The following is a 19,948-nucleotide window of genomic DNA, read 5'->3' as shown; positions in this document are numbered from 1 at the left end:
GTATTGCTTATGAAATTACAATTCACCTAGTGGTGCTGTTCAATTTCTGCACAGGTAACAAATGCATCTACAGCTCAAAGATTTCACAGGAAGTCAAGTATTACCTAAAAGGACACACAGCAGCTCCTCACTATGGCTCCACAATTCCGAGACACCCATTTTACAGGCTGCAGAAAATGGGCTGCATATATATATATATATATATATATATATATATATATATATATGTGTGTGTTCAAAAAATATAAATATATGTATATATGTGTGTGTGTGTGTTCAAAAACACTGCAAAAGAAATTGATAGGGACTTACAGTCAGATAAATATAATAAATATTTGTGAAGATCACAACAGGCACTGAAGTCAGGTAACTTTATGGTTAAAGAGGGTCCTAAAGAGTTAAAGGGTTAAAGGGTGAACGTTTCTCAAAGGGGATATGGAAGAATGGTTAGAACCTGGAGAAGAATGATGAAAAATGTAGACATGGAATTCTATGAAATTTTTGTCATTCCCTGTTGAAACTATCTACCTGATACATAGAATAGCCTAACTAGTAACTAACTGAATAAGAAGTGTGAGGTCAGATTGTGCCAAACCTTAAAAACAGAACTGAGATGTTATTTCCTCCAGCAAGAGAGGTCAGGAAACCTCTTAAAAGAGTCATTCCAGAAACTCAACTATGCAACTACTTCCACTTAGGACATTTCAATTAAGGAAATGTACAGCTGTGTCTTTTCTTTTCTTTGTTAGGCTGTCTGCATTGAAAATTCATGCATGGTAAGAGGAAGCAAACAAGGAAGAAATGGTGCCATTCACATATTCCGAGAGATCATAAAACCAGCAGAGAAATCTCTCCATGAAAAACTAAAACAAGATAAACGCTTTAGGTAAGCCTATTCGTATCATTTCCACGCAGGCACACACATACTCACACACATATACACGAGAGAGAGAGAGAGTGCAAGAACTATTGACATAGTTTTGTTTCATAGTATTCCAAAAGGCTTTCGGTATTCAATAATACTGAACATAGATTTTATAATAAGAAGTCCATGCAAATGTTTTTCAAAACTAAAATATGATAACACTATTTTGCTTCCTAGTTCACCATAATATGATTTGGTGAGTGAAACAATCTAATAGATTGTCTTACTCCCTGCAAAATTTTTCTATTTAAGTTTTTAAATATTAAAATCATTAATAATTATTAATAATTAAAATAATTTAAATATTTAAAAAATTTAAATGATAGTATATACTATTAAAGACTATTTTGTAGACTTTTAAATGAAAACTACACGCTTCAATGTTATAAAGTGTGACCTTTCAAGTTTTATAGGATAAAAACCGAGTTTAGGAAATTAAAAATAATTTTTTTAATGTGTATTCATTTTTGAGAGATAGAGAGTGAGGAGGGGAGGGCCAGAGAGAGAGGGAGACACAGAACTCGAAGCAGACTCCAGGCTTCATGCTGTCATCATAGAGCCCAACATGGGGCTCAAACCAACGAACTGTGAGATCACGACCTGAGCTGAAGTTGAACATATAACTGACTGAGCCACCCAGGCACTCCACAAGTCTAGGAAATTGTAAAAACCATATGTATACTTAAATAATTTTCATCTGATAAAATTTTCTTAACAGGTAAACTGCATTTGAACCATGGTATGAACACTTTCTCATGCTTTCCACCATATGTGGATTCTATTTTGTTCCATGCATTGTAGGTGAGCCTACCTAAATCTAAATCTAACAGAATAAACATATATCTTTCCTGCTTAGCATCTTCCTCAGCCTACTTGAAGCCGCAGACTTGAAAGAACTCCTGACACAACCTGGAGACTGGACCTTATTTGTCCCAACCAATGATGCCTTTAAGGGAATGACAAATGAAGAAAAGGACATTTTGATTCGTGAGTAAAAATGAATACCAGATATTTGTCTTTTGCATCTGGGATCTCATTTCTTCCTCAAGCATTCCTGCCTGGAAATCAGCCTTAAAAATATCCCCTTTTTGATATACATGCCCAGCCTTAGTTTCCTTTAATTCCACGTGGAATATGTGGAGAGTCACTCTTAATGTTCTTAATTAGTTGCTTGCTGTCATGTTGTTGACCTAGATGTTCACTTATGCTATTTCTATTAAAGTCCACACAATTAGGCGACAAGGAAAGAAACAATTACAATTCCAAAACTAATTTGATTTTTTTTCTTCCCAGTAAGTTGGCTAATATTTTGATTGAACAGACTGAAGTGACTGTTTTGACATTGGATTCGTTGATAGAAGCTTGGGACAATGATATGATGAGAAACCACAGTGTGGAAAAACTAAAGACAAAGAAATATTTTTATCCTTAGTTTTTCTAGTATCAAAGTATCAAAAAAATAACATCTTATAAATAAATATATATTTTTCCCTCCAGGAGACAAAAATGCCCTTCAAAATATCATTCTTTACCACCTGACGCCAGGCGTTTTCATTGGAAAGGGATTCGAACCTGGTGTTACTAACATTCTGAAGACCACACAAGGAAGCAAAATCTATCTGAAAGGAGTGAGTTCTCTAGAATGGATTTATGATAGCATTCATCCACTGTTCAATTCTCTTGATGTTCATTTTTCATTAAATTTCTCATTGATATTATCCCCTGCTTTGATAGGTGAATGATACACTTCTGGTGAATGAAGTGAAATCAAAAGAATCTGACATCATGACAACAAATGGTGTGATTCACGTTGTAGATAAACTCCTCTACCCAGCAGGTTGGTAATTATTGAACTCATTAATGGACTAAATCTTTTTCAATAGAAGCTTATATTTTTATTTCAAATGCTCTCATCAATATTCATTTAATATTCCTCTTCATAGACACACCTGTTGGAAATGATCAGCTGCTGGAAATACTTAATAAACTGATCAAATACATCCAAATTAAGGTACAGAAACATTACTGGATTTGTTCCTCAACAGATATTGCAAGTTTTACCTAAAAGACTAGAAATGTATACCTTAGTAGCTTAGATGTACACTGGACTTGGACTGCTCTTTGTTGATTATGTACCACTGGCTTACCTGTGAATAAATGAGATAATTTCTTTATGGTTTATTCAACAAATATCTATTAAAACCCACTTGGGCTCAAGGACTGTATTAAGTCTAATGGGAAACATTAAGTGGAATCAGAGATGTCCTTTATTTAAAAAGTTACAGTCCAACTGGAAAGAAAAGAAATGCAGATAAATAAAAACTATAATCTTTCTATCACCAAATGCCTTTGCTACAGAATATAAGGGAAAGATAAAGTATGCCTTTAAAAAAAATTTTACACTAATCACTGTAGTTAAAGCCAAAAAAGTATTTTCCTCCTTTATCTTTATAACATCAAAGTATCAAAAAGCATATGAAATCTTATGTAATAAACATTTACTTTGAATTAACTATTCTATAATTTTAAGACTCTTGAGTAACACCTTCAATAATTTTTCTGCCACCTGGCCCATAGCAGGAGACTGAAAAATAATTCGTATGAAGACTTCATTTCTATTAAATGCAATGAAATGTAATTTCATTTAAAAAAAACTAGTAATTTCATGTTACTAAATACAAGTATTTATTTTCAGTTTGTTCGTGGTAGCACATTCAAAGAAATCCCCATGACTGTCTACAGTAAGTACATAATGAGTATTTGTCACATACAAGTGGCAAGATGTAAAAAAAAGAAAACACAATAATATACTTTGTACTTGGGAATGGAAATTATTGATAATCTGGTATTTAGAATTCCAAACAATGTCAAATTTCATCCCACCTGACACAGGTTTAAGGTCTGGATGAGACCTCTCCACCAGGGCCATTGCTGTTAGGCTCCTATGGACCACTTTCTCATTCATCTGAGAAAGAAGAATGATAAGATATGAGAATAGCAGTAAAATATAATTGCTAAGATGGAAAAAATGACATACAAACATATAAAGAGGAGAGACAGCTAAAAGGCATTCCAGAGCTATCTGAAAATTCAGATGTATGGACCCAGAAATAACACTGCTGAAGGATTTGTGGCTCATTCTACCCTCAAGCCATCAGCTTTCTAATGGCACGGTGGGAGGTGGTGTGCCAAAGAATCCTAATGTTTATGAATTGGCAGTTCAAAAACTCTCCCCATCCAAAAGTGGATGGGGAGAAATCCAAATCCCCAAATTGGACTTTGCCAGGCAATAAAGCTGAAGTTTCTAGATTCCAAGGTTCTTTTATCCCTGACTTTACCAGATTATCAAAATTAAACCTCTACTACTTAACAACGGTAAAGGGCATTTCCTTCAAATAAATGTAACTTGTCGTGTTCCTTTATCAATGTGGTTTTTTCTTCCTTTGTCTTTTTTCTTTCTTTTGTTGTAGCTTTCAAAGCAGAAATTCTTTTCATTTTGTTTTGACTCTACAATTAAACACTCCAAATACACCAGTAGCTAAAGCGTTACTTCAATTCCCACAATTATCCTGGCTAGAAAATAATTCCATTTTATACTATGAGCATTCTGTTATTTAATTTAAAATTTTTCCTTATGATTTACACTAGATATGGAAAGAGAATTTTAAAAATGTAAGGAGCAAAACAAAATGTCTGCTGATTTCAGTTATGTAATAATGACATATGCAAATCCAGTATCAGGCCAGCTCAGCACTGTTTTAAAGATTTAGTGGGAATAGCTATGATTCAACATGGTATAAATTCCAGTATGGAAGTATACAATCTTGAATATATTTTATAACAAATTAACGAATCATTATGGGCTCTATTCATCAGAAATGTTATGTCATCTTTCTCACTAAAGATGTATAACTACCACATTTCTTTACTTTTCCTACTTTATCTATAAAGGACCACTGCTTTCTACATATGCCAATGTAATATTTTGCTTAATAATTAGCCAAAATTGTATAATCCCTTTATTTTCCTCTATTAAAATTGGATCTTCACTCACAGAAAATACTTTACAATTTATGCAAATATGTAAGTCTAATAAACCTTGTCCACCCACTCAAAGCTCTTGAAACTGCTCAGAGATTTACATTCTGATTCCAGATGTTTTTCTTTAACTCCTCCTTAGATTGGTTTGCTGCTATTTAGAAGTGTTCCTCAAATAGAGGTAGAGAGTAATTAAAACAAAGATTCCATTTTTATGTTCCTTCATTGACTTGTCTTTAAAATTTCTTGAATTTCCTTGCTATATATTATTGTCATCCCCAAAATATCATAGTTTTCAATTGTATGGGGATAAAGTTCTCTTTAGTATATGTTGCCAAACGTATAACATTTGAGGTATAGTAGAATAAAATTAGTATTTGATTCCCAGCCCAGGACCTGTCAAAACTATTTAAGTCTTCAGTCAAGCAAGATTGAGACAAAGTTACCAAGCTATACCAACATCCCCTACTTCAAGTTCCAAGTGAAAATTTATGCTATAAGTAATTAACCCATTTTGATAGTAGCAGCAGAGACCTCTGTGGATTTGGCCTTCATGGAAAGATTTCTCTGTGGCAAGGTCACTTGTGGGGTCAGCAATTAGATACATAGATTTGATATATTTTAGAGCTTCATAATTTAAGATTTCAAGATATAAATTTTACATGACTTAAACATAGTCACAATCAAGGTCTAGAATTCATATGAATTTTAAAAAGTTGACACAGCTAAATATTTCAGAAACCAAAGGTGAGAATGTGGCAGAAACCCAAATTGTGCTAATATCTCATCTCTAATATGTCAACACAATCTGTTAGCATTGCACAGTTAGCTTTAGTGTGGCCCACTATTTAATGGAGCTATCATTAAAAAAAATTAATGTTTATTTATTTTTGAGAGACCATGAGTGAGGAGGGGCAGAGAGAGAAGGAGACACAGAATCCTAAGCAGACTCCAGGCTCTGAGCTAGCTGTCAGCACAGAGCCCAGCGCATGGCTTGAACCCCCAAGCTGTGAGACCATGACCTGAGCAGAAGTCTGACACTTAATTGACTGAGTCACCCAGGGGCCCCTAATGGAGCTAACTTTTAAGGTTTCTAATTAGAAAAGACAAAAAGCCAGTAACTCTGGTTGTATGGCTCCAGAAGCACATTTCCAGTTAATCTGTACCAAAAAAAAAAAAAAAAAAAGCCAACCAAATAGTTTGCTGGTATTTTAAATATATTTTGCATATTATTTTCTGAGTTGGGGAGATGACACATTTAAAATACACACTTTTAAATCTAAAAAAAATGATGATGATATTAAGGCTGAAAATTGAAGATATTTTAGCCTATAATTTAAATAGTGATCATATCATATTTGTTGCATAGAGCTCATATATGACTGGTTGAGACTTATTTTTACTTTTAATGATTCTGAACTATTTTTCATATTTTCCTTTCTATATCACTGTTATCAAATGCATGAAAAATATTTTGTCTTTGTCTTTCAATTTTTTCTTGTAAAAAAACAACAATGCAATTTAATATATTATGAATTGCATGAAATTAATCATGTTTATTTGTCTTCTGTTGCTATGCAGCCAGTATTTTCAAGAAGTACTAAAGAAGGTAAAGAGCTTTAGTGGTGCAGTTCAAAATTACAGATCTCTAGATAGAATTCCTCACTTAGTGTGTATATATTTCACTGGAACAAACCCAAGTCACTGGACTTCAGAGTACACCATCTGGACATGAGAAGATAATAGATAATGTACCATGAATATTTACTGTATCTGACTGCCTGAACATATTACTACAACTTATACCTCAGTACCCAGCAAAGATTTTAAAAAAAGAGAAAGAGAGGACAAGTTCATTCAGGTTGCTTTTTTATAAACATCATTTATGTTCCACTTTCTATACTTTCAGCAACTAAAATTATAACCAAAGTTGTGGAACCAAAAATTAAAGTGATTGAAGGCAGTCTTCAGCCTATTATCAAAACTGAAGGTAAAATCAATGTTATACATGGTTCCTTCTATCGTGAAAAAAAAAATCCAAATAATAGACTGATTTCTATGAATGTATCTACATTCTTTTTGAAACTAACATGCTAAATATTTCTATATCAATGGCATGCTCATGTAATTGCAGAATGTGGAATGCAAATTATTTAGCAGAGTAGATGGTGCATTCCTAATACTTTCAGTACATTTGCTTGTACTTGATTTCATTTGAACCTAATTGGCCATTGCATTAGCACTAGTACCCAGATAAATACATAGGTAAACAAACAAATAAACAAATTAATCCTAAGCTTTTTTTTTATACTATAATTAGACACCTTCAGAGTACTTTTTTTGTAGCTTTATCTCCAATTTCCCCGCATGGATGCCTTGTTATGTAAAAATACAGGCATTTTTCATTCAACAACCTAAGAGAGTACTGAGGCTGTACATTGACGAAAGCTTTTAAAATTATAACCACATATGATATATTTTTAAATCAGACCACCAGAAACAAATTAAGGAATAAGCAGCTGGTGCAGTAAGTCAAGCCTTAGTATTCTTAATTGCAGTCCTGAACTTACTGTATATGAGAATACACATATCCTTATATACACATATATAATGTATATCAAATAGGTATATATATTTTCCTCCTGGTATTTCAGACTAGAACATTAAATCATTATCTTTCTACCCTCACTGTCTATGATAGCCAACTCCAGCATCTTTGATGCCACCTTTATTTCATGTATTTTAATTATTACCAAGGGCCAGACCATAAGAATGTCTTCTTTTTATGTCTAAGCATCTTAATGTGGTGATTTACCACAGTGAAAAGACCAGATTTTCTCCTTTTTTCTGTAAGAAGGATAGAAACAATCTTGCAAAATCAAAGAGTAAATCATGTTGTCAATGAATGTTAAAAAAAAAAACCTATGACTTCAATTATCTTTGATTTTGATATTTCCTCTCATTCTGTGAATTGAGATGGCAATTTCATGAATATGTTTGTCTATTCCTTTAAAGGTAAGCCATGATTTACCTAGATATTGGAAACATATATATAGAAGTTTATTTCCTAGCTAGTTATCTATATGTTTATTCTTGACACCTAAAATTGATAATTAATGTAGTCTTTGAAATCTGTGCTTATTTTAAAAAATACTATACCTATGGTCATTTGATTTCTTTTAAATTTTGTTGGGAATTTGCTGTCTTAAGAAAATAAATCACAGAAATTTTTGTGACAAAATGTTTCTTGATCATTTTAATGAAAAATGATCAAATAATCCTTGGTAATACATTTGATTTTAGCATTCTTTTACTGTTTTTAAATTTAGATTGTCTAAAAATTTGTATGATCACTTATACACAGCTCCTATAATCAACATCATTCATATGTGTTTTTCTTATTTCCAAAGATTCCTATCTTTTCTTTCAAGCTTCTTCATTCAACCCATTTATCTTCCCAATTTTTGTCAGTGGGATTTTATTATATTAATCTTTCTTGCATTAGGAACACAGTGGAGCATCAATTCTACCTGAGTTTTTCCTAGAAAGGGAACAAGGATGAAAATGGGGTCATATCACTAATGTATTAAAAATTCTTAAGTTCATAGATTCAGAAGTTTTACTTCTGTGTAATACACTGAAGGAAACATATAATTATCTTGACAGCCATTCACAGTTGCCCAGCTCTAAAATTGCTACTGGAATTACATTATCACTGAACAATTGCTGGTTCGTTGATGAATCTTGAATTCTTATTAACTATACTAGACACCAAAATACAATTTTAAAGTGTTTCTTATAAAGAGTACTTAACCAAATTATGGAATTAAGAATAAATCAACTGAAATTCATTTCAACAAACACTTATTGAGCATCTTACTATTGTGCTAGGCATTCTCCTAAGTGCTGGCAGTAAATGTGAAAAAAGATTTGATAAAAATCCCTACCTTTATAGAGCATCATGATACAGGGTGTTTCTGAAATTTTAGTTTAGGGTCTTCCAAAAGAAATGTTGACTTGGATGTTTTATTAACTCATTTCCTGTTCTTAAACTCCATAGATGTATTTTCCTTTTGAAATGTCTACACCTTAAAAACCTGGACTTAATATACCTTGGTCCCATAGGTCAAATATTATGATATCTGTCATTTATTATTTGAATTAATAATTATCTTCATTTTCTTAGATTGTACTAGACTAATTCTGGGTAATGGTGTAACATTGACAATTTCTGGACAAATAAATCCTCTCAAAAATAAGCAAATATAGTGACATTCAACTGTTGAAGGGTGTTACAGTATGAGTTAAATGTACTGAACTTTACTTTTCTTCTCTATCAAATAGTCTTGGTTAACTAATGTAGTAGTAATCAGCTTTCTAACATTCAAAATGATTTTCTCTGGGAGCAAAATCATTTTGTAAGTCAAATGCAGCATTTGTTTAACTTTTGCATTTGAAGGACTGTTTAATTAATAAATAGTAAATTAATTACTAATTAGTAAATTAATTAGTAATTATTAATAATCATTTTAATATATAAGGTAAGTACTCAAATCCATGTTCCCATAAGATCTGAAAGCCTTAAATGTATGCACCAAAGTTGAGATTTTTTTAATGTTCAGTCTTATGCCCATTTCACAAAGACCGTACAGTACTGTATAATTAAAAATTACATTTAAAAATTTAAACTTATAAATGATATCAGTATACTAAAGTAAGATCTAAATTACTTATCATTAGAGCAACTCAAATTTGTACATACTGTATGATTCACAAAGTATAGCCACATATAAAACCTTGTGTGATTCTACTTTTCAACTACGACTGAATGAGTGAACTTATGCTAAATGCTAAAACATGAATCATGAAAGTAATTTTAATAGCACACCAATAGACTCAGTCATTTGTTCTCATACATACTGCCTAATTTGAAGACAATGGGAAATGTTTAAAATTGATTTCATAGAACCTGAAACCACTTTGATGTTTGAATAACACCAATGTTAAAACAAATTTCCTGTTCTGTCAAAGTTAAAGAACTGCCTTAACATGATAATTTGTCTCCTAAAACAATGCCTCAGGACCCACAATAACAAAGGTCAAAATTGAAGGTGAACCTGAGCTCAGGCTGATTAAAGAAGGTGAAACAGTAACTGAAGTGATCCATGGAGGTGCGTTATGTGTATTTCCTAAAGCCTAGTTAGGATCACTGGGATTATTTTGAAACAGTGTTGGTTAAATGTATTGAACATCTGACATTTTCTCTTGGCTTTTGTTTTATTTAAATTGTGGGAATATTTTTCTCACTTACAAATAAAATACAATTTACCTTTAATGGAATTAAACTGATGTAACATATTGGAATTAATTTAACCACTAAGTCACCAGGTCCAGCATATGCATATCATGAATATGCAAGTGATGATTATGATATATAATGATAACAATAATGTCAATACAAAGTGATCTATTGGACTTAGAAGAAAATATGACCATTGTAAAAGGTGGACTCATAAGTCACTGCTGAGACTCTTCAGCAGGGTTCCCACTCTAACGATGTGTAATTCCCTGAGTCCTTACTTAATACTCATTCCACAGTCAGAAAATAAGTACGGCAGGGAGAGTTAGCTTGCTGGTTGGCTCTCTCCCTCACCCAAGATTCAATATATAACTACTGTGCTTTGTAGACATTTGTTGATCTCTATCTATTTGAGATATGCCCCCCAAATGATTATGATTGAATTTTAAATGGTATGGCTTTGAGAAATATACTTAATAATGAAAATGTCTATGTTTGGAAGTGTAGGCATCATAAGGGGATACACCATTTGCATTTTTCTTCCCCTACTTTTAGAGCCAATTATTAAAAAATACACCAAAATCATTGATGGAGTGCCTGTGGAAATAACCGAAAAAGAGACAAGGGAAGAACGAATCATTACAGGTAAACTTTGATTCCATACATGGAACTATGCTTGAATTATAAAGATAAAACCATAGTAAATCTTAAAAATCTGTCTCTATAAGAATCACTAGAGAAATTGACTAAGTCATTTTCATGGTGGTTACTGAAGATACATCATTTTTGGACAGCAATAATACTATCCTAAATATTTAATCTATGTTTTTCTCTGAATTGGAATTTGTGGACAAGTCTATAAGCATGTTTTTATTATACAGATTCATTCATGTTATAGAATATTTCCCCTTGCTATTTGTTAATGAGTTAATACATTTTAGAAGAAAAGCCATTCCCTCCTTTGATTTTCCATTTAGCTTCAGGTCTACTACATATCTACATGCTGAAATATACACAAGTTTGCATAAGACAACTGGTCAGTTTAGCAAACCTCTATGTCAGTCTCCCACCAATGAGTTATCCTAAAATTCTGAATTCAGCTATTTTGTAAGTATTGTTTAAATGAGCAGTCAGCAGCTATGGCTTGCGCACCTACTTATGTAAAGTTCCGTTTTGAACAGGTGTGATCAGCCCTTCATACAATGTGTATAACTGTTTTCACACTACAATGACAATGTGAATAACTGCAACACAAGTCATGTGGCCTACAAAGTCTAAAATACTTCCTATCTGGCCCTTTCTGTAGGAAGTTTGCCTACCGCTGTTTTAGACCTGTTTAAAAACTAAATAAATCAGGGGCACCTGGGTGGCTTAGTCGGTTAGGCGTCCGACGTCGGCTCAGGTCACGATCTCACGGTTTGTGGTTTTGAGCCCCTGTCGGGCTCTGTGCTGACAGCCAGCTCAGAGCCTGGAGCCTGTTTTGGATTCTGTGTCTCCCTCTCTCTCTGACCCTCCCCTATTCACACTGTTTCTTTCTCTCAGAAAGAAATAAAAACATTAAAAAAATTTTTTTTAATTAAAAAAATAATAAATCGCCTTTCTTTTAGGTCCTGAAATAAAATACACTAGGATTTCTACTGGTGGTGGAGAAACGGAAGAAACACTGAAGAAATTATTGCAAGAAGGTCAGCATGCCTAGAAAAATTAAAATGTGACTTTACCTAAGCTAGCTGTTTCCAAGTCTAAAACAATCTTTGAGGGCTTTTACAGGTTTTCACTCTAACTCATTCTTTTGTTCAAGTTCCATGCCAACATATGGAAAAAAGCCCAAAGATAAAGAATGAAACCTAAATGACAGTCATATTGATTGTTCTGCGATATACGTTCAATAGCTTTATAAGAAAATTGGCTTATCAAAAACAGCACTTAAAGATAGAAAAAGAACCAAGTGTTGGTCTGGAATTCATTGTTAGCCAGATGCTATCATGTATCACATCAAGGCTCCTGTGTTTCTATTACATAAACCAACTTCTGCTATAAACATGTATCCTCTCAGAGGTCACCAAGGTCACCAAATTCATTGAAGGTGGTGATGGTCATTTATTTGAAGATGAAGAAATTAAAAGACTGCTTCAGGGAGGTTAGTAAAAGGGAATCAACTAACCCGCCTAACAGGTTCTGGTGGCTGAGTTATTTTTTAAAGAACTTTTTAAAGACTGAGCATTCAGGTTTTTCTTTTAACAAGGTTGAAAAAGACAACATCATGAGTTGTCTTAAGAGATTGATTGGTTCAATAGTAGTTTAAGTAATAATAATGAAGAAATGATTACTAGTTTAAACAGTCTTTAAAAAGTTCTATGGTAAAAAAGTTGGGGAGCAATGAATATTTTTTTCTTTGATACAGATAATTGTAAGGATATTTTAAGTATCTGAAACAATGCTTTTTAAATTGGTAGTTGTTTAAAGAAGGCCAAATTGACATACTTTTTATATTTAAAACAATGTATTCACTGCTCCCACAACAATAATAAAAAGCATGTTTACAGATTTTTTAAGTGCATAGATATAGCAAAAAAACCCAAAAAAACAAAAACAGTGCATTTAGCAATTTTCTTTTCCAAACTACATTCTTGAGAATGAATATCTGTTTCTTCTAACAGTTTAAGTTATAATCTATCTACCTGGAGCTGTAAATTATTTTGCATATGAAATTAATCTTTAAAGTATGGAATGTTCTCTGTCTATGGCATTAAAAAACCTACTTTAAAAATCAAAGGAGAAAAAAAAGAATTCAAAATCTTACATAAACTCTAAGTGGTAATTATTCAAAGAAATAGTAAATGCTAATGAAATATAATTTGGGTAATTGGCATTTGAACAAATGAATTTCTAGTTCATTTTATTAAAAACAAAAGTATTTAGATGACAAATTGTTTTAGAGAAAGAAGTATTTGAAGTATTTACAAAAATCAAACATACTTCTCAAAATATACTATGAATTGAGAAACACAGCTGAAACTTGGTATTTCTCCAAAATATTGTTCAAGATGGTTTTTCTGCTTAAATTGTTATCACCATGTCCAAGAAGACGTAAATTCTCTTGAGACCATACATATTTTAAGCAATCGTTTCTTTATTTTATATAGGTAAAATCTCTTATATAGTGTTAACACTCTTCAACGATAGTAAAAATAAATAATTTTTATTCAACCAATGATTAAATTTCCCCTCAATAGAAAAATACGTGTCTGAAAACTCCAAGATTTCCTTTCAGACTTCAGGGAGAGTGTGACACAGCCAGAGTCATAATAGGATCAAAGTTTTCTGTATGATCTAGTACAGAATTCACTCATCTACCCACAAATGTTTAACTGTCTGCTAGGAAATCAAGGATTTGAGGGAACTGGTGAAGATAATGAAGGGTAAATTGAATTCTTTTTTTTAGTCCTTGCCATAGTGACCAGCTTTGTAGAATGGCAGTGCTTTTTAGAGAATGAATCAATTAGTAGCTGCACCTATATGTACATTGTTTTTACTTTATTTAGACTTAAACTTCAGGTAAGTGTGTTTTCTTCTCTTTTAATAAGCCCCAGTTAACAAGTCAATTATGAACAATGAACTAAGTACATAACAATAACTTCAGGCAAAAGAAAATATACCTGCTACAAGAATATGATATTCTAATTTTAGTTAAGGGAATCTTTAACTCCTCTTTCTTTTATCCCAGAGGTTGATTCTTTTAGTTCTCAATATTTAGTTTCTCTACATATCTATAAAGCATTAGTTTCCACAATGCCACATCATAAATTTTTAAAAACATTTCTAAGGCTTTTCTTCTCATAAGAAAGACAATATAAGCTATATAGTTACTAGTATCTGGACACTAATTGGACATGCTAGTATTTTTTTTCTAGCCCTGTAAAACTAATGGGTCATCACTGAGTTCTAAGTGTCCAGATCCTGAGATAACTATTATATCCAAAGATGCTGCTGTGAATAACGATTACATCATTCAAGGCTTGCTTTTGTTCTTTCATAGTATAGGTAACTGATCTCTATCCAAACTGTAGTCTTCATATTAAAGCTTGGGGTTTTCTATCTAGACTGCTTATAGTGGTACATGTAGTACATTTTGATGAATTGAGTATATTCCTCAATTATGTTAGTCATGACTAGTAACATGGCTCAGTGGTTCTTTTGGTACCAATATTGTGATTTATCATTGAAGTATTTCTGAGCCCTCAACTAAAAAATGTCCTCATGAAATGCATAGAAGTTTCACACTTATCTCAGGTGAAATTACATGTACTAAAACTACTAAAGTAATGAAGGGAGAATATCAAGCTATAGAAGAAGGAACAAAAAAGAAGTCATTTTGGATGGTTTTGACAAATCTGCCAATATAACTCATAAAGCCTGTGTAGAGAATAGGGGTCAGCTTCTAGGTCAGGCTTTTGATCTGGGCTCAAACTCACACTAACTTAAGTAAGTTAATTCTTCATCTGAAAATGAGGATAGTAATGTTACTTACATCTAAATGAGTTAAAGTATGAAAAGCACTTGGAATAATACTCAGCAAACACAAGCTCCCAGTAATGCTAGCTATATTCAGTATCATGGCTAATTATATTAACACAATAAATTATATAATATAAAGTATATTCATATAAATATGAAGTAATATTTTACACCTAATTTAAATTTCTGAGAGCCATACCCATGTAAGTATGCAAAAATCTTGTAAATAATTTGGCTGAAGCACTTTGTGTGTTTCATGAAACATGATAGAGAGGCCTTTATGTGGGATTGTTCATATAATTGGTTTATCTTCCCACATTTTCTTCTCTAAGCATGACTTTATTCAACTCTTATTCATATTGTGATAGCAGAGAGCCACTGGGAACAAATCTGGTTTTCTACACTTCATTAGACATTCTTCTAAAGATATTTTTGCCACAATCAATACTTCTTATTTTAATATTATCATGGCAAAATAGTAATAAATTAATGAATTACTTAATTGGGTGCTGCCAAGTGTATGAAAGAAAATCTGAGTGTAAGTGCTTGGTTTGAAATGTAATGTTGTGAATACTTCTGTGATCTTGTTTTAAATTATACAGTAACTGTTATTTGGAGTTTAACAAGTCCATTGTAAACAATGGTCTTATTCACTAATTAAACACTGGATCAATCTTTTCTTGACTATATTTTATAAGCCCTTATTTTGTTACCAAATAAACATGAAGTTAATGGAAATATATCAACTGGAACATATTCCATAATTCAGACTTTCCTATCTCAAATAAACTTTGCCTTAGTATCCAATCTAATGAGGTTTTCTACAGTTCTGTATTCTATTATTATTCTATTAATATGGTATCATAAGTGGTTATATATCTTATATTCTGGGGGGGAGGACCATGTTGGAAATGTGCCACAAGAAAGAAAATTATTCAAACATTTTTAAAATGTGTCTTTTTTACTTCGTGTCATGCCACCAAGATAACTGGTGGTGATAATTTCTTGCTTTACTTTTTAATGGAATTTCATAGAATTGAAAAAATACATATAATAGAAAGATGTTGACCTGATTGTTGGGTCTAAATAATATATAAAAGCAAGAAGTGTATGGAAAAAAATGTTTACAAAGTAAGCAGAAAAATGAAGTCACTGTAGGAACCACATTTAATCTTGATCTTAAGCATCCAAAAACAGAGTGAATATGTTCTTGTTGATGAGTTGAAGAAAAACAAAGAATTGGGAAATATTATGCAACTATAACAACAAAAAACTGCAGAGTTATGAAGTGCTTTAAAAATCATAAATATGAAAGCTTTTATTATTCTTAACTAGTTAATTTTAAGTCTTCTAGGATTTGAATTAAATTTGGGATTAAATTAAATTAAATTAAATTAAAAATTAAATGTTGGCACGCATTTCCTAAGTTGCTTAATATTATATTTCTAGAGTTATTTGGCAATGCTATCTTGTTATCTTCATGTTCAATAAGGTGATCACGAATTGATTTACAATGAGAATTGCAGAGGCAGAAGTCTGATACATCACAAATAGGAATGACTGGAAAAAATGACTCGGTATCTCTGGGAAGACACATCTGTTAAACTGTACATAATGTTAAATATTCCTTCATAATAAAGCAATGCTTTTTTATAAAAAAGGTGAAAAAATCATGTAAGTCACTTACCCTATGCAAAAATGACACATTTGTAGGGGCTTCAAATGACATAATGAAACAATGTTTTGCAAATAGTGAACATTCATTCTGATCGCTGGAAAACAATCTCCTGTCTGTAGCCAATGAAAAAGTCTCACCATTCCAAAAGAAAATCTACACATTTAAGTGATGCTTATTTTAAACTTTATACTTTTCTTTAATTATGGTCTTCTGTCTGTGTTAGCCATAATGTGAAAGTATTTCTAACTACAACTATTTAATTTTAGACACACCTGTGAAGAAGGTACAAGCCAACAAAAGAGTTCAAGGTAAATGTATTCATAGAACTGTGCATAGGAGATGCATGTTTTATTATGTTAAAAGAAGCCACAGGATAATGTTTTAATATTTTTATTGGATCTTGTTGTCTTTCAGGAAGACCAGGTAGCAAAACTTGAGGCCAAGTATTTTGCTTATAAATATCAGAAAATAAATTATCATTTCCGCAGTGTTAGTAAGATGTAAGGATAACAAATGTTAAAGGAAAGATAATTATATTCATATAAAGTGCTAGATTTTTGAAACCACTGAAGTAGATTCAAGTAGAGTTAAGTTGAAAAGGAATCCTTAAAAATAAGCCAAGCAAAAGTTGGTTGCTGGTGAACCTAAACCTTCTAAAAATGTTAGAAATCTGGCCAAATTTTGAAACATTAGTATATTAAAAACTATAAACATATAGGGGTGTCTGGGTGACTCAGTCCATTAAGCAGCTGACTTAGGCTCAGGTCATGATCTTAGGGTTTGTGGGTTTAAGCCCCACGTTGGGCTCCGTGCAGACAACTCAGAGCCTGGAGCCTGCTTTGGATTCTGTGTCTCCCTCGCTCTCTGCCCCTCCCCCACTCACACCCTGTCTCTGTCTCTCTCTCAAAAATAAACACTAAAAAATAATACTATACACATATAGAAAGTTATTAATATAACCTTGTACAAAATGTTGATGTAATGTATAGATTATACATGTGTATAAATCACCCATGCACTATAATTTCTTCATAACTACACTTATGTGCATTTTCTAATCTTTCACCTAGGTTCCCTTGCATTCTGATACATTAAACAACCAAAGATTTTTCATGTGGAACTTAGAATAAATGACAAGATTGGACTTTCTAAAATACTTACATATTGATAGTCAAAAGAAATTTCAAGGCTTGTATAATACCTATATGCATTATAGGTATATCTGATTTGAAATCAATCCAATATAGACATTTGAAATTAAAGAATCAATTATACAAATACGTTTTAACTGAAGGTTCTATCAGAGATTTCTTCTAAACATACTAATTCATCCAAATTTTCTAAAGAATTAAAATCAAACTTCGAATTATCATTTTCATATACTTTTAATCAAAAGATAACCTTGATTCCATCACCTTGAATAGAAGATATTATTAATAAAACATAATCTAATGTTTAAGACAGTAAGAAGTTATGGTCTTTATAGATATAGTTATGCATGGAATATCATATCGTTAAATTCTAAAGTTGCATCACATTTACAATCTATGCATTCTCCCTTCTTCCTATTAGGATCTAGAAGACGATCAAGAGAAGGTCGTTCTCAGTGAAAATCCAGCAACCAGACAACAAAGTTTATACCATCCTAAATCAATAACCTGATGTTAAGGGAAATTTATGAGATACACATTGACTTCAGGAAATGAACCACCATCACAGAAAAAGCAATCACAGAACAATTCTGAATACAAATTTCATCTTTTTTCCCTCTGAGTGAGAAACATAATGGAAATTGTGGGGGTTAGCCTCCTGTGGGATAGGAACTGACAGACATAGAACACCTTACATACAGGCTTTTACATCTTGACATTAAAAATTCTGGCTAACTTTGGAATCCATCAAAGAAAAGACTTGTCATTGGATTTATTAAAATCCAAATCTCACATTCCATTGAGAAGATTAAGCCTTGAATCTAAAAGACAGATAAAATGTATGCAAGCAGGTACCTCTCCATGGGAAGCTAAGTTATAAAACTGGGTGCTCAGTGTTAAACAGACAAACAAAACTTTTATGTCAAAAAACTTCATACATTTCTAATACAATGTGGAATTACCAGTAAATTACGTTATTTCTACAACTAATTTTGTACTTTTGAAATGTTTGTCATGTGCTTTTTTTCAATACATATTTTTATCTCAAACATTTCAACTAAACCATTTTTTTCAGTTATAAAAAGAATTACGTCAAATTCAGAAAACTCAAGGTTTAAATTAATAAGTGGTTTGGACTTGGGAACAAGACTTTATACCTCTTTTTTTTTTATAACAAATACTCAATAAAGGAAATTGAATGAATTTCGTGTTTCTTGAATTTTTATACTATTAAATTATATAAAGAATCATTACACAATGAAGCAATCATTCAGCATCAACTGAATACCTAATACAACCCCAGAGGCATGCTAGGTTGTGAATCAGTTACTGTCTTCAACAAGTAAAGAGGCAAATCACCAATAATTCACAATGCACCATGAGCTGTAGTAGAAGAATAAACAGTACTGCACAGACACAAATACAGCAATCAATTTTTCCTAGGATTTTGCTAGATATAGGAAAAGTCACAAAGATTCCCTTAACTGAGACTGAAGTAACAGAGGAATCCATTGTATGGTAAAAAAGAAGAAAATATTGTTTTCGGAGAAGATATCAGTTGATCTACTTAGACTCAACAAGTGTCATCCTTGTGAATGCGAGCAATCAGGGAACAGAATCCATACTCATGAGAAAGTAAGTGGTGATTATGTAATAAAACTGTATCATACATGTAGAACTGAGGAAGGTCAAACTCAAGATACCAGTCTTGATCACAGACATCCAGCTTGGATTGGAGGCTCACTACTAATCATACCGCTAAAGGATCTAAAAATTTTGTCGAGTAGGTGAAAGCATTGGTTCTTTGGGAAGCAATTGGGATGAGGAAGTAAAATATAAAAATATGGTAGTGACACTGAGGAAGTGTTCAATAGCCTTGGTTTTCCAGAATGCTTTCTAGGCCAGGATAGTGGTAAGATTTGTGTATAGCATTTAGAGCCCTTGCCAGGAATCAAAATGCCCTACCAACTCCGTATTCATGTAGAGAATCTTGGGACTACAAACTCAACTGGACAGAGTGTGGCCATGATGGTCCCAAAATGATTCAGAGGAAGTGGATATTTAAGGTAGTACTGGTAGAGTATACTAAACTATCATCAACAAAGATGACTGTTCCAAACAGACAACATGTTGTTCACGATCCTCTAGAAGATCACAAGACATTGCATAGAATAAATAGTAGGTCGGCTCATTCATTTAGTCCCCTTCAGGGTTTTCATCTGATGATGCACCAGGTGTTCCACACCTGGACTTTGAACATGGTAATCCATGACAATAGGAATGAGCTAAAGGTCTTTTTAAAGACTGCTAACTTAAAAACTCTGCCCTTTTTTCATTAT

The 19,948-nt window shown here is 32.4% G+C and overlaps 1 protein-coding gene across 7 annotated transcripts in view; it reads left to right on the top strand.

Moving 5' to 3' along the window:
• The window catches only part of POSTN (periostin), a 35,415-nt gene extending 16,603 nt beyond the window's left edge, over positions 1–18,812 (top strand). Inside the window, exons 11-23 of one of the 7 annotated variants that reach the window (XM_039253636.1) lie at positions 750–886; positions 1,782–1,912; positions 2,423–2,553; positions 2,660–2,762; positions 2,869–2,936; positions 3,621–3,666; positions 6,873–6,953; positions 10,045–10,134; positions 10,818–10,907; positions 11,870–11,947; positions 12,319–12,402; positions 16,725–16,766; positions 18,031–18,812. In XM_039253636.1, the coding sequence (XP_039109567.1) occupies positions 750–886; positions 1,782–1,912; positions 2,423–2,553; positions 2,660–2,762; positions 2,869–2,936; positions 3,621–3,666; positions 6,873–6,953; positions 10,045–10,134; positions 10,818–10,907; positions 11,870–11,947; positions 12,319–12,402; positions 16,725–16,766; positions 18,031–18,068 (1,119 nt within the window). In that variant the 3' untranslated portion in view covers positions 18,069–18,812. The remainder of the gene's footprint in view (positions 1–749; positions 887–1,781; positions 1,913–2,422; positions 2,554–2,659; positions 2,763–2,868; positions 2,937–3,620; positions 3,667–6,872; positions 6,954–10,044; positions 10,135–10,817; positions 10,908–11,869; positions 11,948–12,318; positions 12,403–16,724; positions 16,767–18,030) is intronic. The other 6 variants (XM_039253637.1, XM_039253639.1, XM_039253638.1 and 3 more) reach the window with 6 other exon arrangements.
• The last annotated feature ends 1,136 nt before the right edge of the window (positions 18,813–19,948 follow it).

The sequence above is a fragment of the Hyaena hyaena genome, unplaced genomic scaffold (genome assembly GCF_003009895.1).
Source record: "Hyaena hyaena isolate Hyena2069 unplaced genomic scaffold, ASM300989v1 scaffold_457, whole genome shotgun sequence".
Lineage (NCBI taxonomy): Eukaryota > Metazoa > Chordata > Mammalia > Carnivora > Hyaenidae > Hyaena > Hyaena hyaena.
Note: the sequence above shows the minus strand (reverse complement) of the source record. Positions and strands in the feature narration are given on the sequence as shown.